The sequence below is a fragment of the Vigna unguiculata genome, chromosome 1, assembly GCF_037176805.1.
Source record: "Vigna unguiculata cultivar grain cowpea cultivar isolate G323 ecotype 2 chromosome 1, ASM3717680v1, whole genome shotgun sequence".
Lineage (NCBI taxonomy): Eukaryota > Viridiplantae > Streptophyta > Magnoliopsida > Fabales > Fabaceae > Vigna > Vigna unguiculata.
The window spans coordinates 30,601,986-30,624,275 of NC_140792.1; the positions used below are offsets into that span (position 1 = coordinate 30,601,986).

A 22,290-nucleotide genomic window follows, 5' to 3' on the forward strand; every position below is an offset into this window, starting at 1 on the left:
GATAAAGTTAAACAATTCTTATCATAAAAAGAAGAATATAAGACAAAATTATAAATGGAGAAAGATTTAGAAAGAACATGAATTCAAACACTTTTATTTATTATTAATATTATTAGTTAACATTGAAAAGTTATAGAAAGAAAAAACTGATTAAAAATAATGCTTAATAGATTTTTATATAAAAATTAAAATGTTTATAATATAATTAATTACATTACACAAAAAATAGACTACTAAATTATTGTTCGGTGGACTTTTCGCAATATTTTGTGTTTGTGAGAAAATATCCAATCATACGCATCTATTTTGTTTTTAAATATTGGGTTAAATATGTTTTTATCCCTCAACTTTCAGTGAAAATTGGAATTAGTCATTCCTCAAAATTTTGATGTCCTTTTAAGTAAATTTTGTTAAGTTTATTTAACGTTTCAAACATATCTCATAATAACATTTGAGATGTTTACCATGTTTAACACATTTTTACTTCAATATTAGCTAAGAAACTATCATAAAACACATTTAAAACGTTAAATAAACTTAACAAAATTTGGTTAAAAGGACTAAATCTACACAATTTTAAAGTTAAGGGACTAAATTAGACCAAAATTTCGAAGATGAACTAATTCCAATTTTTACTAAAAATTGAGGGAAAAAAACATATTTATCCCTTAAATATTTTCATTTCATTAATCTTACCAATGTTTGCACTATCAAGACATTCCTATCTGTCTTTCTTACCCACCAAACTGAGTCTGAAAAATAGGTTGATAAAAATAATAGGTTCTTAAGGATCCACGTAAAATCCTTCTTATCCATTCAAACGAAGCCTATGTTATTGTAATTTTCTTCATGATTAAGAAAATATTTAATTTAATAATAAATATAACACACATTTACAGGGCAGAACATTTAATCTTTTGCCTTTCTTGGATAACGTTAAATTTATTTGAAGGTATTCAAACATCTCAAAGGATAAAATTGTAATACAGTAACAAAATATGCAATAGATCAATTTTATTACGTCATCCTTTTTTTTTTCTTGTTTTATCATTATTATGGTTATGGGTGGTGTAATAGATCTATGCATACATGGCTTACACGTCGCATTTGCTCCTGTGGCACCTTTATCAAACACGTACAGTAACCTAAAATTTATGACTTGAAAGCGACGCTATGCAGGATCAGTTAAAAACTTTTAAATATTTCGTCTTGTTCAAATTTTCAGCGGTTAATTACTTCATTTGCACAACCTCACACCACGCTGGTTTTGTCGAAGTCACGTGAAGACTTTGTATAAATAAAACCAAAAGTTGAAGTCTATATACTCACTCACTACCTTTGTTCTTCCTTACAGTAGCTATAGCCTCTTCGACCAAACCAAGGAAATGGAGGGAGAACAAGAGCAAAGGTTGCTTATCAAAGACCAAACATCAGAAGAGGAATCGTCGTTGGTTACGAGGGTGTGGAATGAGAGCAAGTTGATGTGGATAGTTGCAGGACCAGCCATATTCACTAGGTTCTCCACCTTCGGTATCAATGTTATAAGCCAAGCTTTTGTTGGTCATATTGGCCCAAGAGAACTCGCTGCTTTTGCTCTTGTTTTCACTGTTCTCATACGCTTTGCCAATGGTATTCTGGTACGTTTTTTTCGCTCAATCTTTTTTAAGGTACAGAATGTGAAAAACAGAAGAAAGAAAAGTTTAAAGGAGAGAGGGGGACCATAGAGCATACTTTTATTTATCTGAAATTTATTAATTACCTTATTTTATACCTGTTTCTAAAACTGGAAAGACTAATTGCTTTGTGAAGAAGGGAGAATATTTATCAGAAGAATCTTCACTATAACCTTTCCATATTTAGAAAAGGTTACAGTGAAGATTAACTTTATAAAGATTCTAAGAAAGACAGCCATCTGACCTGTCTTCTCTGTTTCATGAATGAGTTAACTAAGGATTTCTTGACTTTTGTTTTTGGTTATGAATGTATTTTGGCTTATAACAGTGAATTTAACGATTAGTGAGTCAGGAGTTGTAACGAAAACAAGTAGATCAATGATTGAAATGGAATAATCACAGTAAAAGTTGAAGCTGAGACTTGTGACCACCAATATTCAAATATTCACAACGTGTTTGCCCCCAACGATAATTTGGCTGCAAATACATTATATTCAACAAAAATGCATTGGCACCTTATTACAAATTAAACTTTGATGACAGTAAGTTGAGTTAATTTGTCTCTGTTAACTGGAAATTGCAGTTGGGAATGGCGAGTGCATTGTCAACACTTTGTGGACAAGCATTTGGGGCAAAAGAATATAGCATGATGGGAGTGTATCTTCAGAGATCATGGATAGTTTTGTTCTCAACTGCAGTTTGTCTTCTTCCGTTGTTCTTCTTCACAGACCCAATTTTGAGGCTCCTGGGCCAAGATGGGAACATAGCCCAAGTGGCGGAAACCATCTCTCTTTGGTCAATTCCTATCTTATTTGCTTTTATTGTTTCCTTCACCACCCAAATGTTTCTGCAAGCTCAAAGCAAGAATGTGATTATTGCATTCTTGGCAGCTATTTCAATAGCTATTCATGTGTTACTGTCTTGGCTATTCACAATACAATTTAAGTTTGGGATTGCTGGTGCAATGATTTCAACAATTGTTGCATTTTGGGTTACTAATATTGGGCAACTAATATTTATTACCTGTGGCTGGTGCCCTGATACATGGAGTGGCTTCTCTTTTTTAGCATTTAAAGATCTTTGGCCTGTTGTCAAGCTTTCCCTTTCATCTGGGGTCATGTTATGGTAAGCTTTCTTCTTTATGAATGATATATATCATTGCTAAATAAATTTAGTTTCGTTGTTTGTTCAAATTGAGTAATCGTGAACAATTTATATGCCTTCCTCACTTTGAAGCTATGGTATGTTTTACAGTCTTGAGCTGTGGTACAGCACAATATTGGTTCTTCTCACTGGCAACTTTAAAAATGCAGAGGTCCAAATTGATGCTCTATCTATATGGTAACCCTTTTTCCTTGTCTCACTCTTCTTTTTCTTTTTTATCAAGCATTATTTATTATAGGATGAACTTTATCAGAATTCACCAAAATATTCATCAAATAGGAATGAAATTTACCTTATTTCGTGAGGTTGTATCAACTTTGTATAGTAATAGAGGATTATTGAATATATATATATATATATATATATATATATATATATATAATTGAGAATAATTGTAAAAGAAAAATCATAAATTTATTATCTTTAATGTTTTGGACTGAATGTAATGTTAATTCTTTATATAAGTTGGATTAATTTTATTTTGTTATTATGTCTTCCGGATAAATTTTTTCAAAAGAAAATTTAGTTGATATTCCTCTATCGGAAGTCTAACATGAGAGATTTACAATTGTGAAGAAACTAACATTTAAATGAGAAATTATTAAGAATAATTTAAGTTTCGAATTGATCGATAATAAAAATGAAAAAAATTCAGTACTTAGAAGATCCATATATTTATTATCTTCAAATTTTATAAGTTGACTTCATGTGTTGTTAGTTCTCTCATAATAATTTATATATTGCATCCACCTTTGATATTTGTTTCATTGCTTAAGATTAATTTTAATTTCTTACAGCCTCAATATTGCTGGATGGGAAATGATGATATCACTTGGTTTCATGGCCGCTGCAAGGTAATGGTATTCTTTCCTCTTTCAGATCTAACATTCTATTTTTCTGTTTTTTGTTTACATGAAACATTAACTTCATCTTTCGTCATTTGCAGTGTTCGAGTGGCAAACGAGCTTGGAAAAGGAAGCTCCAAAGCTGCAAAATTCTCTATACTTGTGTCGGTGCTTACATCCTTAGTCATTGGATTCGTTCTCTTCTTATTCTTCTTATTTTTAAGGGAAAAACTTGCCTACGTATTTACCACAAGTGAAGAGGTGGCCGATGCTGTTGGGGACTTGTCACCTTTGTTGGCAGTCGCCATTCTTCTCAACAGTGTCCAACCGGTACTCTCAGGTACTTTTCATCATCATTTGCTAAACAATTTTGTTTCACAAGTCCTAATACGACAAAAATTCAAAATTGAATACTGAAAATGTTCCATCTCAATATGTATATACTCGATACGAAAAATGTGTTGGAAGTTCTACGTCGATTAATAATGTTAATTGATAAAGTCTATTTCTTAACGAAGTTTGAAATGATTTGAACAGGTGTTGCAATTGGAGCAGGGTGGCAAAGCATCGTAGCATATGTGAATATAGGGTGTTATTATGTGATAGGTATTCCTGTAGGACTGGTGCTTGGTGAAGTTCTCCATTTGGAAGTCAAGGTTGGTATTCTTCTCATTCTCATGTTGCATTTGATCCATGTTTCATCTCTTTAACAAAACTCATTTCATCTTTTTTAGGGTATTTGGATTGGGATGTTGTTTGGAACATTTATTCAAACTGTAGTCCTAACTATAATCACCTACAAAACTAATTGGGACGACCAGGTATTTCATTCATTGCCTCTTCATCATTCTTAATTCTAGATTTTCTCCTAAAAGCTTATAATTATACACATGATGGATGAATAATTATGTCACTGCACAGGTAATTAAAGCTCGTAATCGAGTTAGCAAGTGGTCGAAGGTGAATACTGATCATGAAAGAATTACATCAAACAATTAGTAGTGTGATATGTTAACCATCAGTATTAGTTATATAAAACTAATTGATAACTATTTATTAAATCGTTACTTTTTCAAGTAATTAAGAAAATTATATGGTAAACTGGTTAGGGTTATGTAACTAATATTGATGGTTAAATCCAAAATCAGTGGATCTAACCATGGATTCAGTTTTGTACTATTGTTTTTGTTGCCTGTGTGAGAAAGGCAGATGATGTATATTCGTAAGAGTGCAAATTTGCTTAGACAGGATCCTTGAATTTCATTGAATACTGTTATCTATGACTACTCCTTTTACTTCTTTTCTCCATATAATTTGTATTCTTTCACTAACATGATATCATATAAGCCTATCCTTCTCAAATTATAAAGCCATTTTTTTGTTCTTTTGGCAATTGTTCAAACATTGTTTAAATAAGTTTAAAATAAAAAACACTTATCTATACAAAGAATAATTTGTATATTAGTATTTATCACTAATATTACTGTAACATCCAATTTTAGTAATATAAAACTAATAAAATAAGACATTCTATAATAATCTTTAAAGGCAAATTAATAGAATAAAAATTATATTAATACATTTCTTTAAGAGTTCAAACTATAAAAATATATTATTTATACAACACCAAACTTTTAAAGATATTCTTATATCGAATATACTAATCACTCATACATTAGTTGTAATCTCACAATTCTAACTGAGGACTTCTTATCATTCAAAGGTGTTTCTAAACTTGCATCTTCATCTGCTTCCATTAGAATTGTAAAAGAAGAAAACAACACAAGACTACAAAGTGCAAGGGTAAGCTAGTATAAGAAAGAGTTATCCTCAGACCATTTAAATCATATCAATTATGAGTCATACATGGACAACTACAAATAATTCACATAATTGCACACAGACAATTGACACTAAACTCAATTATTCTGATACATGCATTTGGGATCTGAATCATTGAAGAGTTGCACTTGTGGTAGTCTTTACTGTTCTACAAAGTCATTGCCATAGTGGTTTCACCCTACCACACACAAGGTTATCCATGATCATTTAAGGTCATTATCTTGCCTTAGATTAGGACCTCGTGCTACTCTCATCACGTGGATCATTCTACTTTATACTCTATTTGAGTGTGAATGATCATTAAAGTTTCAGGATGTCACCTTACTTGAAATCATAGTCCAATGCATACGCTAAAATCAGTGGTGGATTATTATGGTAGTAGGGGGGCTATGACCCCCCCAAAAATTTTGAATTTTTTTTATAATAATAGATATTAGGTATTTTTATTTTTATTTTGTTATAAATATTAAATCAAATATTTTATTTCTTTTATAAACATAATAATTAATACTAATAAATAATAAAATATAAAATCAAATATAATAAAGAATAAAGATTAAAAAGATTTATCAATATATTTTTTATTATTTGTTTTCATTATAGTTTGTGTTGTTCATAAATTGTTCTCATATTTCATTCTCATTTGTTTTCTTTTGTTTCTGAAAAGAAAAAGATTTATTATTTTTTCTCTTATTTCTCCTTTGTTCTCTTCCATCCTCGAGGAAGAAAAGAAGAAGATAATTCTTTCGTGTCACTTGATGGTGAAATATTAGTTCAATAATTTATTTAATGAGCCTCTTTTATATTATTTTTTATTTTATGAACATAGAAGAAAAAATATTGTACTATTTGTTTTTTATAACCATATTTTAATTGTGGTTCCATTATATGTCTATGTCTTGAGTTTCTTACAAATTGTTCTCATCTTCCATTCTTACCTATTTTCTTTTGTTTCTGAAGAGAAAAATATCAATTATTTTTGCTCTCATCTCTCAATTGTTCTCTTCCATTCTCGAAGAAATAAAGAAGAAGGTAATTCTCTTTTGTCTCACTTGATAGTGAAATATTAGTTTAATAATTTATTTAATGAGCCTCTTTTATATTAGTTTTTTATTTTATGAACATAGAAGAAAAAATGATTGTACTATGTGTGATTTGATTATCATCAAATTTTCTTTTGGTATTTATGTCTCTCAATTTTTTATTAGATTATGATAAATTATTTTTTAGTATTATTTTTTTTAAATAGGTATATTGATTAAAAGAATAAAAGAATAGATTCATTTTTTAAAAGTGATAAAAGGGAAGCTACTCGTGAAGATGAAAACATGACAAATTCAACTCTTCTAGATATTTTGAAGCATGATACTAATGATTCAATTGTTCAATCAGAGGAGCCCTTTTTAAGGTTCAAAGAATTATAGGTGAGGAGTTTCATATTAATTCTTTGGAACGTGATCCAGGAAAACGTCTTCAAATATGGGAATATCCAATGAGCCAAAGAGATGAGATTGAAGAGCTTATTTAAAATGGGGTTCATATGAAATGCAACTTGAAAACTATCCTTATTCTAAGGAAAAACATCCAAGGAGATTTCAATCTAATTGGTTTAAAATGTTTCCTTCTTAGCTAGAGTATTCCCCAGCTAATGATGGAGCTTATTGTTTTGGCATGTTATCTATTTAGTTCAAAGCTAGATGGTCATTTTGGGTCAGATGTGTTCACTAAACAAGGTTTTAGATCATGGAAAAAGGTTAATGTAGGAAAAAAATGTGCATTTCTCAATCACATTAGAGATAGTCCTTGCTCACCGCATAATAATGCAATGAAAGCTTATGAAGACTTGTTGAATCAATCTATGCACATTAAAAACATTATAAATATTCAAAGTTTAGATCAAGTCTGCAAGAACCGTTTATGGCTCAAAACCTCTATTGACACAATTCGTTGGCTAGCATTTCAAGCTTGTGCATTTAGAGGCCACGAGGAAACACCAGAGTCAAGTAATAGAGGTAACTTTCTTGAAATGATTAAACTTCTAGCATCATATAATGATAAAGTGGCTAACAATGCAATGAAAGCTTGTGAAGACTTGTTGAATCAATCTATACACATTGATAACATTATAAATATTCAAAGTTTAGAACAAGTCTACAAGAAACGTTTACAGATCAAAACCTTTATTGACACAATTCGTTTGCTAGCATTTCAAGCTTGTGCATTTAAAGGCCATAAGGAAACACCAGAGTCAAGTAATAGAGGTAACTTTCTTGAAATGATTAAACTTCTAGCATCATATAATGATAAAGTGGCACAAGTTGTGTTAGAAAATGCTCCGTATAATGCTAAGTATACTTCTCATCATATTTAGAAAGAAATCTTGCACATTTTCTTTAGAAAAGTAAGAAGTCACATTCGAGAAGAAATTGGAGATTCTAAATTTTGCATAATTATTGATGAAGCACGTGATGAATCTAAAAAAGAGCAAATGACTATTGTTTTGAGATTCATAGATAAGGATGGTAATATAAAAGAACGATTTTTTGATATTGTGCATGTTAAGGATACAACAACCGCCACTCTTAAAAAGGAATTGAGTGTCGTTCTCTCTAGGCATAATCTTGATGTTTCCAATATTCGCGGTCAAGGGTATGATGGTGCTAGTAATATGAGGGGTAAATGGAATGGATTGCAAGCATTATTTTTCAATGATAATCCTTATGCTTATTATGTGCATTGTTTTGCTCATAGACTACAACTTGCTTTGCTGGTTGCTTCAAGAGAGGTCATTCTAGTTCATTAATTTTTTTTTTCAAATTTGGCTTTTATTGTAAATGTTATGTGTTCCTCTAGTAAACGTCATGATGAGTTACAAGTTGTTGAATTAGATGGAATAACTCAATTGTTAGAAATGGTTGAACTTGAAACTGGTAAAGGAAAAAATCAAATTGGCACTTTAAAACGAGTTGGTGATACTCGTTAAAGCTTGCATTTTTATTCCATTTGTTAAGCTATATAATGCATCTTGTCTGGTTCTTCAAAAAAATATTGTTAATGGATCAACTTATTCTCAAAGGGGTGATGTTGATGCTGCATTTAATATGATGTCTTCATTTACGTTCATATTAATTTTACACATGATGAAAGAGATTATAGGAATTACTGACAGTCTTTGCCAAGCTTTGCAGAAACAGTCTCAGGATATACTGAATGCTATACAATTGGTTTGTTCTACTAAAATTTTGATTCAAAAGTAGAGGGAGGATGGTTGGCAAAATCTATTGAAAGGTGTGGTATTTTTTTGTGAACAACATGACATATATATTCCTGATTTTAATTCTACTTATGTTGCACATCATGGTCGTTCTCGACATAAAAAGATCATGTCATTATGGAACATCATTTTAGGGCGAATATATTTCTTGTTACAGTGCACAAGCAGTTGTAAGAATTAAATGACAGGCCTAGTGAGCAAACAATGGAACTTTTAACTCTAAGCAATGCTTTAGTTCTTAAGGATGCTTATAAAGCTTTTAACATTGAGGATATATGCACTCTTATGAACAAATATTATCCTTTAGATTTTATTGATCAAGAGAAGATTAGTTTAAAATTTCAACTTTAACATTTTATTATTGATGCTCCTAACTATCCAGATTTGAAGAATTTATCAACCATGCTTGAATTATGTCAATATTTGGCAAGAACATGAAAGCCAAAGACATTCTACTTGATTGATCGTTTAATTCGTCTTATTTTAACTCTTCTTGTCTCTACAGCTACAACAGAAAGATCATTTTCTGCAATGAAGTTATCAAAACAAGATTGCAAAATAAAATAGAAGATGAATTTCTTGCTGACAATATGATTATTTACATTGAAAAAGAAATAGCTGAAAATTTTAGTTCTAATTCAATTATATTGATGAGTTCAGCTAGGGATCTGAAGGAACGAAGGGCAATCTTTTAGATATTTGTGATTTGGTTTTTAGTTATCGTTATACTAAGTTATGTATTCACTTTTATTGTATTAGTGACAATAATGAAATGTATAAATTTTGGAGTATTATTTTGGCTCCCCCAACGATGTTGATCAAGATCCGCCACTGGCTAAAATAACTGATGAGTCATTATTTTCTTCCATTCCACTACCCTTTGTGTACCCATTAGACAGTTGATTAGTGCTTAATTGTTCATCATTAGAGTGTTTTTCATCTGTTGGGCTTTATTGGGCCACTGTTCTGAATTTGGACTAATTTCACATTATTTGGCCTAATTTTTGTTTTTAATTATTTTTAGGTATTTGGGTGAAGCAATTTTGGAGCTTGGACATTAATATTTAGTTGAAGAGACTTTGCACATCATTGCCACATCATTTCCATGTCATTTCCACGTCAGCAAAGTCAATGGGTCAACATTTGAGGCCCAGAGTGGCATTTTTGTAAATCTGAGTGGCAGAGTGACAGTTTTGTAAATATGAGTGGTAAGGGTGATATGACTATGCAAAATTAGGTCTGCATGAGAAGGAGCCGCTACTTCATCTTCTCCATTCTCTCCATCTCCATTTTTTGGTGCTCCAAGCTTCCATGGATGCCTCCCCTTGCGGTTTTTCACATTTTTGGGTCATTTTTACCGTTTTTATGCACATTTGACAGCACCCATTGAGGGTTTTGCGTTTTCATTTCATTTTCTACATTGGGCAGCTCGTTTTGTGATTTCATTGAGTTGGAACAATACCCATTCATGGGGTTTTCGCATTTATATATGATAGCATCGTTTTGCATTCCATTTAAGCTTTGAAATCTCTATTTTTGCTCTTAAATTGCGTTTTCAGATTTCATAAGTTAGGGCTCCCGGTTCTGTTTTTGTGATTCCAGTTTTGGAGTGTTTAATTGCTCATTTCCATGTCTAGCTAAATTCGTGTATTGACTCCTTGATGAAAAAATGCAATGAAGCTTTGAGGTTGTGCTTGTTTTGTGAAATCTGCCATGTTTTTGTTCTGAATTCGTGGAATGCATATGGTGAATCTGTTAATGCTTAATTTATAGAGTAATTGCATACGTTTTGGTTAAGATACGTTCATGCTTAATGTATGTAGCTTGGCTATCACGAATTTAAGGATATGTGCATTGCTTAATTGCATAATGAAGCTAGATTGTAATTTTCGCTTAGTGAATTATTATCTAGTGGATTGAGACAAGGCATAGTTGGTGTTAATTTGGTGGCCTATGATAAGTGAATTTGCGTTTGAATCAAGGATGTCAATACGGTTTTAATCACTATAGCATTTAATTTAAACTGTTGATTAGCATTTTGAATCTGTCTGCCAAACACCCCCCCCTCTGTGTTATTATTGTGTTCATCTGGAAATTTCGCTTTGAATGAAAATATTGGTCGTTGGGAGACGACTTGGTTCACTTTTATATACTATATTTAATATGTTTTAATTTGGTGGGGTACGACCTCTATCAATAACACCACCATAAAATCTCCCCATATGACCCATGAAATCACGTCAAACACAAACAATGCTCGTATATATTAACATACCAATTATCGTCAAAGTTTCACAACAATATTTTCACAATCATATACATCCTTAATCATATTTTCACATTCACATGTAAATAATTTCGTCTCAAATTCCAAATATCAAACAATCACATATTTTACAACAACATATCAAGTCAAGTCTCAAAATACTAAGACCATTCACGCATAGGTTCATACATCATTATTTTAACAAAAAATGGAACTAAATTGAACAAAAATAACGAATATAGAAACTTAATTGAAAAAAAAAATAATACTACCATAAATTGACACGTGGCACTGACATTGACACGTGGCACAATTATAACTTGACACGTGGACAATTTTTTTGAAATTAAATAAAAATCAAAAATAATAATAAAAAAAAACTCAAGAGTTGACACATGACATGTATTATTCAAAAATGTTAACTATTTAAACACCATTAGTGAAAAGGACCAAATTGACCAAAATTTGACAAAAATGAGGCCTAATTGAAAACAATGGAACTTTTAACTCTAAGCAATGCTTTAGTTCTTAAGGATGCTTATAAAGCTTTTAACATTGAGGATATATGCACTCTTATGAACAAATATTATCCTTTAGATTTTATTGAGCAAGAGAAGATTAGTTTAAAATTTCAACTTTAACATTTTATTATTGATGCTCCTAACTATCCAGATTTGAAGAATTTATCAACCATGCTTGAATTATGTCAATCTTTGGCAAGAACAGGAAAGCCAAAGACATTCTACTTGATTGATCGTTTAATTCGTCTTATTTTAACTCTTCTTGTCTCTACAGCTACAACAGAAAGATCATTTTCTGCAATGAAGTTATCAAAACAAGATTGCAAAATAAAATAGAAGATGAATTTCTTGCTGACAATATGATTATTTACATTGAAAAAGAAATAGCTGAAAATTTTAGTTCTAATTCAATTATATTGATGAGTTCAGCTAGGGATCTGAAGGAACGAAGGGCAATCTTTTAGATATTTGTGATTTGGTTTTTAGTTATCGTTATACTAAGTTATGTATTCACTTTTATTGTATTAGTGACAATAATGAAATGTATAAATTTTGGAGTATTATTTTGGCTCCTCCAACGATGTTGGTCAAGATCCGTCACTGGCTAAAATAATACCACCATAAAATCTCCCCATATGACCCATGAAATCACGTCAAACACAAACAATGCTCGTATATATTAACATACCAATTATCGTCAAAGTTTCACAATAATATTTTCACAATCATATACATCCTTAATCATATTTTCACATTCACATGTAAATAATTTCGTCTCAAATTCCAAATATCAAACAATCACATATTTTACAACAACATATCAAGTCAAGTCTCAAAATACTAACACCATTCATGCATAGGTTCATACATCATATTTTTAAAATTAACACAGTCAATCATAGGTTAAAAATAAGGAATTAAAACTCTGATGCATTTTGGCCTAAGCTAGAGACTCATCGCTTGAGCGACAAGGGCTCTCACTTGAGCTAGAGATTCTCGCTTAAGCGATAGGGGCTCTCGCTTAAGCTAAAGATTCTCGCTTGAGCTAAAATTAAATAAAAAACAAAAATAGTTCTAGTGGCTTTCTCACTTGAGTTAGAGATTCTCACTTGAGTTAAAACTCGAACAGAGAGCAAAATGGAATTCTGGCTATTTTCGCTTAAGCTAGCTTTCTCTCGCTCGAGCGAAAATAGCAGATATTTACATGTTCTCATCATTCTAAACCAGATAACACAAACCATCACAATTTCATATGCACTCATCAATTCAACACACCAAAACACCATTAAAGACCAAGATAAGCAATTCATTTCGAAATTACAACAAAATCTAGCTTCCATTACCTTAAACGTAGACCAAACTTGACAAGAAGAAAAAGGGAGATTTGAGCACCAAAACCCCCAATTCAACCTTGAGAAGTCCAAAACACAAGAACACGGAGAAGAATGAGGCTTTAATCATGGTCAAAGCAGAAATCAACACCCAAAACATAAAAGGAGATAGAGGTTAGTTTTTTAACTTACGAGATGAATATTTTGTTCGATTTGATTCAAAGAGAACTCCGACACAAACTCAAAGGTGACCTCTAATTCAAGAGAAGATGAGAATCAGATCAGAAAAAGGAAGAATAAGGTTGAGTTAAATTGTTAATGTTTGTAAGTTTAAGAGGAAGGGAAGGACATGCGTATTTTAGGAAATGGGACAGTTAAGATGAGTTTTTTTAAAAGAAAATGAGTTTTACAATAATCATCATCATCATTATTATTATTATTATTATTATTATTATTATTATTATTATTATTTATTTTTTTGGTGAATAGATTGTTGGCGGGGTTGAGGATTTATTGACGATGGATTGAATTATAGTGATTAAAATTGATGATGAAAATTGTGATAGACCTAATGGTTATAAAATGGAGTAATGTTGTTCTTTTTAAATTGAAACCAATTTTATTTTTGTATAAATATAATATTTTTATTGATATTGATATTTTTATTTAATATTTCTGAAATCATTTAAATAAATTACTTCTAAACAAGTTTTTATTAATTAAACAGTTAAGATTTTAAAAATATTTAATAAAAATGTCATGCTAGTTATTTCCTCTTTTACAAATCTCTCATCCACTTAAATTTGTTGCATGTAATTTTTCATAATCTCTAAAATTGTTTGATAATTCTCGAACTTTATTTATAAAAGGTCAAAAGTAAAAGAAAATAATGTTTCTTTAAAAGCATACGCAATAAATCTTGCATGATTGAAAAGAAGAAGAAAGTTTAATATCACTTTTTATTTAATATTTGTCTTTTAATATGTTTTTTCACAAAAGATATTATTTGATTGTAGAAACATAAAATTATTTTTATAAATATTTTATAAATATAAATTTTAATAAAAATGTTAGTATAACAATTATATATACAAAGTTTTAGTTTTATGACAACATTGTTCAATTAAAAAAAATCGAACTAAAGCAAAACAATAAATCTACAAACTAAATCGAATATAAGAAAATAACACTTAATCCTAACCTAAATATGTGATGTTAATATTGATACATAACATTATTATTCTTACATTAAAGTGATAGTGTCATGTAATACACAATTAACCTGACAATGTGGAAAAAAAAATTAAAACACATAAATAAAAATAAAAAACAAAAAATTACAAATTAAATGATATATGGTATCTTCCGTTGATATAAATTTAATGAAAGAACCTAATTTAAGCAATTTTTGAAAAATTGAGACTTAAACAAGACATAAAAAATCTATTTCACTATTTAACCAACATTTGACATCAAGCAACTAATTTAATCCTAAAAATTCTTTTCACACTAATACAAAACGAGAAACTATCACAAAAATACCTTCATAAAAGTAAATTAATTGTTTTTTTGTCTCTAAATTATAATGTGATATTTTTATATTTAAAATTGGTTGTTACTAAAAAAAATTTCTTGAAATAACATGAAATTATCATTTGTCCCATAAAGGAAATTTAAATGATAAGAATTACATTCATATGTTTTGTTAAGTACAGAATACATCGTAATAAAATTTTGAAAAGAATTTCAAAAGTCACATTATAACTTAAAGATTAAAATGATAATGAAAAAAGAAAATACTAGAATTGTCTTCTGAAGCACCGTCAATTTTAAATTTAATATAAATTTTAGGTGCAACCAAAGGAAAAATAACAAAAAATATTTAGAACCGAATTGCACAACCACAAACAATAAATAAATAGTTTCTAATACTTAGCCAAAGGTGCATTTCCCAATGAATTGTTCATGAGTCATTTCAAGTCATAACACTCAGCACAAGAAATGTCGGTCCATTTTATGAGTAATAAATGCTCTTAATTTTTGTATAAATTGTCTACACTGAGCAGAAAAGATAGGTTACCATCGATAATAAAGTATATTAGTTTTTAAATAATACTTATATCAGACTGCTCATAAATTATTATTCAAAAAAAAAAACATTGTTCATAGAAAAGGACTTGTCAACTTTTGGCTTTCTATAAACAATAAAATAATTAATCAACACGAAACAATAATAACCCACTTTAATTATTTATATTAGTATTTTTATAATTATAAATCATTGGCATTGTTAATAAAAAAATTAGATATATTTTTATTTTAAATTATTATAAAAAATGTATTTATTTTTAAATTAAATTATATAAGTAGTTAATTATAATATTTTATGAAAGTTACACATTATTTTGACAAATAACATATGAAGTATTTTTTATATAACAAATAGAGTTTAATAGTAAATTATAATATAACTTTCATATATTGTTTATTACGGAAAATATTATATATAATTTTCATAAGGTGCAGAATTAATTATAATTTTATAATTTTATTTAAAAGTAAAATATCATTTTTAATAATAATTTAAGAACAAAAAATATATTTAATTTTTAGTAAAATTTTAACCTCCCAAATAATGTGATATTTCAAAATCTTCAACTATATGTTGTTATATAAAAAACCCTAAAAGAATCAACCAAATCTAAATCTTGAAAGATTAAAACACTAAAAAAAATTAACAAATAACTAGAGACAAAATATGTGTGTGGAAATTTGTTTTTACAAACTAAAAGTTGGATTTGTCTTTAAAATCTAATTTGCATTATTTATGGCTAAATAAGTTTTAGCCATGGAATTTTAAGGCAAAAGAAACACAGAATATTTTTAATTATATTATCAGTGTTACTTTTATTAAGACTTAAATAATTGTTTTTTTATTTTTATTTAAGAAATATTATTCATGTATTAAGTTATTATCGTATCACGTGTCAATATCAATGTTATATGTCAGTTCAAAAATTGTTAATATTTTTTTATTTAATTTAATCTTTATATTCACTTTTTTTTTCAATCTGATTCTAATTTTTATTCAAATGAAACAATTTTGTTATTTTTTAAATTAAAACCAAATTTAATGTTGAAAAAAAAATGTTTATGGTTCCCAACATAAAATTGAAAATAATCTCTTGTTGAAACTTGTATGACATTTGATCCTTGTATTTCTAAAAGTATTGATTATGGTCTCTATTTTTCTAATGATGTCAAAGTTTATTTTACATAATAAATGGATAATAAATGGTGCACCATGTGTTACTTTTTTTTTACAAAATAAAATACCAGTGTCGATCACACTTTTCTCAACTAATTTAAAAATAAAATAAAAAGTTAAAATCTCAATATATAGAGGTGCAAATAATAAATATGGGGTGCAAAAAAGAAATAGATTGTAAAATAATTGGAAGGCTATTGGATGAGCTCATTATTTTCTTTATCCCGTATTTACTATTTGTATATCTGTATATTCGATTTTTAACTATTGTTTTATTTTTCTTTAAAACTGGTTATAAAAAGCATGGCCAGGTTGATGTAGTATTTTATTAATAAAAAAATAAAAAAGTAAATAACATGTGACACACTGTTTTCACATCGGATAAATTTTGATGTCATTAGAAAAATAGGGACTACAACCAATACTTTTAGAATTATAGGGACAAAAAGTATACAAATTTCAATAAGAGACTTTCTATAATTTTACATAAAATTTCAGGATAAAAAACCATTTTTTCTCTTTAGTTTTTATATGAATATTAAACTAATATTTTTATTGAAATTGACACTTTTATTAATTATTCTTGAAATTTGATTATAAGTTATTAAATTTAATAATAAATTGAATATAATTCCTAAATTAAATTATTAAATAGAATATAATTATTTAAAATATTATTATAATATAATTATTAAATTTTTTAAAAAAATATTATAATATTGTATTTTGGATATTAAAATCTAAAATGTTTTAGATTTAAATGCTAACTTTAGAAATATTATATTATATTTTAGATTTATAATATAATTGTTAGAAAAAAGAATTAATAAGTATATTGTAATAATATTTTGAATAATTATATTATATTTAAAATTGAATCTAAGAATTATATTTAATTTATAATTAAATCTAATAATTTATAATTGAATTTTGAAATTAATTAATAAAAATGTTAATTTTATTTAAAATACCAGTACAACATTTATATAATAATTAAATTTGGTATCAATTCAAGGAAGACAAAATCACTTAATTTAAAAAAAAAATGGTACTAAATTAAACAAAAGAAAAGGACACAATATGAACTGACATGTGACGCTAATATTAACATGTGCATGATGTGAAATTGACATGTGAACACCTTTTTTAAATTAAAAAAAAAGTTAAAAGGTTAAAAAGAGTTAAAAAGTTAAAAAAATTAAAAAAATTAAAAATAATTACAAATTTTAAAAAAACTAAGAATTGACACATATCTTCAACAATGACGGATCTTCGTATATTTATAGGGGCCGTGGGTCCCCAAAATTTTTAAGTTTATTTAAAATATACGTAGTATATATTATATATTAAATTAGATAGATTTTTATTTTTTTATAAAGTATAATATTTAATGTTAATAAATAATGAAATATAAAATTAAATATAATAGAGAAAGAAATATTTATTAAGATATATTTTTTGTTATTTTTGTTTGTCTTTTAAGTTTCTCATATATTGTATTTCTTTCACTCTTGTATATAAATTTTTGTTTCTGAAAAAGAAAAATAGAAAGTTAGACTCAAATTTATTCTTTGTGCTCTCATTTTCATTAATTTTCTTCCATTTTTTAAGATAAAAAAATAACTTTCATGTCTATTGAAAGTGAAACATTAGTTTAATATTTAATATTTTTTTCATCTGAGTATTTTATATTTTTATTTTTTTTATGGATATAGAAGGAAAAACTATATATCATTGCTTTTTCATAATCATTTTTTTAATTATGACTTACTTATCATAGATTTTTCTTTTAGTAATTACTCTCTCAATTTTTGATTAAATTTTATAAATTATATTTCAGTCTTAAATATTTTTAAAAAATAGGTATATTGATGAAGAATAAAATAATATATATATATATATATATATATATATATATATTAAATGATACCCGTAAAAATAAAAACAATAAAGATTTATCTCTTTGAAATACTAATAGTTGAACTAGATGATTCCTTCCTTAATATTCAAAGAATAACATGTAAAAAATTTTATATTAATTCTTTGAAATTTATTTTAAAAAGACATTCTCAAATATTAGATATATCATGAATGAAAAATATGAAATTAAAAATGTTTATCTAAAATGAATTTCATATCAAATATAATTTTAAAATTATCATTTTTCTAACTAGAAACAAGAATATTTAAATACTAAATTATATATATTTTTATTATATTAATAATAACGATTAAGTATGTAAATTTTGATAATATCATTTAGAGTGTAGATGCAAACAAATTAAGTTCCTCTAATATAGAAAGCGACTGTATGAGTTAATAGAAAGCGACTGCATGAGTTAATATCTTGCGGCAATGTTCCTCTGATTAAAGTTTACAGTGAAACCAATTTTTAGGCTATAAAACTAACTGACCTTCAATTCTACAAACTTTAGTTGAAAATATATTTTCCAAATATTGATATAAATAATTCCCAAAAAGCACAAAAAAAGAAAAGAAAAATAATTCTTAATCAAAAGTTGGCACAAAGTAGTATCAACAACTCAGGTACTAAAACTTAATAACACAAGTAAATGCATCCATATACTTACTATTGCAAGGGCATATAGTTGTCATACATTTGGTATAAATTTCACAAATACCATTAAGGTCAATTTAATGTGTTTTTCCCTATGATGTTATGTTGCCATTATATTCTAACCTCTACTTTTCGTTTATGCAATTTAATGCGTTTTTTTTTTACTTAAAGTCAATTAATTGTTGGAGAGATATGGATGAAAATATTCACCAAATATAACAAGGGAGATATAGATGAAAATATTCACCAAATATAACAATTAAAAATAACATGTCAGGTAATAAGGTAGTAGCACTATGATGATATATTTTTTTAAGTAATGATGTGATACCTCTCTTTTGCTTCTCTTCCAAAAACAGAAACACACTCTTCTTCCTCATTCTTCCCATTTTTCTCTGCAACTCAAACCCTCTCCCACTCTCATCCCTGTGCTGCCATCTCACGGTTTCAATTTTTCCCTACTCAGACTCTGGAAGGACCAGCCAACAGGACCTTCCACAGTTCCTCCCTCAACTTCCATCCTCTTAGGTAAGTTATATCTCCATTTGAGTTCAAGTCCAGCTAGAATTCGCAAATTAACCTCTGAATTTCGCATCTGACCATGTAACTCTTCCTTCCCCCTGTTGTGGTGATAGGTTCTCATAGGTCAAACTGAAAATTCTGCTGCCCTGCCAATTTCTTGACTCTACCAAGTGAATTCTTGACAAATAGGTAAGGGAAGCTAACTCTTTAGTTCATTTTGATGTGGATTGTGTTCGTGAGTGATTTAATTGCATGATTATCTGTTGAATTGGTGTTTGAGATTGCTGGTGTGTGGATTTGAGTGGGGGATGACTTTGGGCGAGCTTGCATGTGAAGAACAGGGAGGATTTCCTGATAGTTTCACCTAGGCGAGTTGCTCTCGCCTGAGCGAAAATATCAGAAGAGCACCCCTGTCACTGCGCGAAATCTCGCCTAAGCGAGCTAGAGTCGCCTGAGCGAGATAACATCTCGTTTAGGCGAGCCAGTTTAGCCTGAGCGAGAGTTCGTCCAGGAGTTTTTATTTGCCACTGTATGATGTCTCGCCCAGGCGAGATCAACTCGCCTAAGCGAGATAAACTCTCTAGCTTAGGCGAGACTCTCTAGCCTAAGCGAGATTCCCTGCAGAACTTAGTTTTCTCACTGTTTTGCTTATATGATGCTATATTGGTTGCTTTAGGATGATGATAGTCGATCTTGTATGTAATCCTTATGCATGTTAGACTGTGTGATGGGAATATGTTGGAGTTAGGATCTCAAGGGAGATCCTAAGGAAAGTTGGTTTTAGTGAATGTAAGGGCATGAGGACTCAGTTTGGTGACATCCTGACGCTCCTAGTAACCATTAAGACTCAAGTAGAGTATGATGGATTACGTCGGGAGGAGTAGCAGGAGGTCCTGGTCTATGATTCCGATCCATCATAGAGGTGATGGGATTTACCTTGAGAGTGGTTGGGTGAATACCCCTTGTGCCTAAAACTCTGCAGAGTTTAGGAACCATCTCAAGTGCAAGTCACCAAGAGCTCCAATGCCACTTACATAATCCGGATATCGAGTCTAGAATGAGGTGTGGTGTTATGGCCAGGATTAATTGGATGATTTTAATTGATTGTGTAATAAAAGTCTACTTTCTGTCGTAGTATAAAAATTGCATGATTTACTCCTTATTCCAGTTAGCTTACCCTTCTAGTTTCTTTTGTGTTCTGTGTGTTTTCTACTTTTGCAATGATCGTCTTTATTGAATGGCGTGAGCAGATAAAAGTGCAGGTGAAGGTACACCCTTCCTAGACAGACGTTGAATGGGTTCCCAGGACGTTTTTCCCGCTGTAGTAGCCACCTGTTTTCCCTAGTGAATGTTTAGGATGTTTTGTAACCTTTAGTGGTGTGGGCTGTACATGTTGATCAGCGTATGTACTTCTTTTTGGATGACTGTATTAGATTATGCTGGCCTATGTCATCATCTGCTTCTGAACTATTAAAATTTAAATGTTTTGTTTAATAGTTTAAAAACTATAAAAACGGGATGTTACAAATGCTCTATGTAAAAAAAAAAAAAGACTGAGCCACATGAATCCATGATAAATAATAAATAAAAATATAACAAATAACAATAATAATAATTATGCTTTCATATGAATTTTAATAAATAGTAAATAACAATAAATAATATAAATAAATATAATTCAAATAAATAAATGTGAATAATAAAAAAGTTGTCCTTTTACATGAATCTATAATAAATAAAGTAATTAATAATAAATAATAAAACACTACAATAAAAATCTTAAATAATGATCAAATTTAGTGACAAAAAATAATTAATCATTATACCGACCAATTTAGATACTAATTTATAAACTAAAAATTATTAGTAACTAAACTAGTTTTAAAAAATTAGAATTGGTCTCTAAATTGGTAACTAAAATGGTTTCTGTTATGAATTGGTATCTAAACTGGTGACTAACATTAGCTACCAAGGTTTTAGTTACCAAAGGAATTGATTTCTAGATTGTTCTCTAAATAATTTAGTGAGTCGGCATAGGTTGAAGGTCAAGCCAGGTCGGTCCAGGTCCCAAGTTGTGCCAAGTCATCCCTTGTCGAATGTTGAGCAAAATCGGTCCTAGTCGAGGGTCGATATGAGTTAACCCAAATTGAAGATCTAGTCGAGTCAGTCCTGGCCGTTGGTTGAGCCTAGTCAGCCAAAACTAAAGGTTTAAACCAATATACTCTAGTTGAAGGAATTAGTCAAGTCAACTCGGGCCAAATCAGTTCGAATGTATCGAGGTCGAATCAGTTCAAATCAACCAAGGTCGAATCAGTTTGAATCAGTCTAGGTTGAATCAGCTGAGATTGAATCGACTTGAGTCGACTTGAACCAAAAGTCGAGAAGAGTAGAATTGAGTTTCTTAAAATAGAAATTAAATTGCTTTATCCAAAAAATAAAATTGAAATTTAAAATATTTCAATTGCTTCATCCAAACTAATTATTTAAGACATGAAGTGAGTTCAATTACAAATAGTTCAATTATTAAGTATTTCAATTTTTTGGAATTATTGAAATTCATCGTTCAAACACAAACACAAGATTAGGATTTGTTGTTGTCATGAACTTGTTAAATCTCTTTGGTTTCATTTACTACTTAGTAATTTTCTAGATGTTGGAATTATGTATAACTCAGAACGATGAAAATTAAGTGTTCTCTCCTTTATTTAATAATTGCAATGTTTGAATTTAATTCTTAATGAGATTATTTTGGTAACTTATTTACATTTTCTCTTATATTTTTTTATATTATTTTCTTGAATGTTATTTAACACGTTGCATGTTATAAATGAATATTGATGTAAGATATCAATTTTTATAATAATGCAAATTAAGCAATCTTTTACAACAAGTAATATTGTGTCAAGTGTAATTTATTTATCACAGTAAGTAATATAATGTTATTGTCAATTAGTATAACTAAGATTGACATAAGTAAAAACTTTGTAATTTCTACTAATGACTTCC

General features: G+C 28.8%; 1 protein-coding gene across 8 annotated transcripts; it reads left to right on the forward strand.

Annotated features, from left to right (window-relative positions):
- Positions 1-1,262: 1,262 nt before the first annotated feature.
- Positions 1,263-10,316, forward strand: LOC114178619 (protein DETOXIFICATION 21-like). Of its 8 annotated transcripts, none has more exons than XM_085671198.1 (12): positions 1,263-1,637; positions 2,257-2,798; positions 2,928-3,014; positions 3,635-3,691; positions 3,784-4,022; positions 4,220-4,338; positions 4,417-4,503; positions 6,485-6,556; positions 7,480-7,536; positions 7,729-7,785; positions 8,713-8,812; positions 9,823-10,316. In XM_085671198.1, exons 1-11 carry the CDS (start codon positions 1,386-1,388, stop codon positions 8,779-8,781), a joined length of 1,638 nt encoding a protein of 545 aa, XP_085527324.1. In that variant the 5' UTR covers positions 1,263-1,385; the 3' UTR covers positions 8,782-8,812; positions 9,823-10,316. The 8 variants fall into 8 exon arrangements, 7 of the variants coding, with proteins under 7 accessions (XP_085527324.1, XP_085527326.1, XP_085527328.1 ...); XM_085671200.1 differs by having other exon boundaries at positions 7,489-7,536; XR_014993837.1 differs by having other exon boundaries at positions 1,264-1,637; positions 8,705-8,812.
- Positions 10,317-22,290: the final 11,974 nt, after the last annotated feature.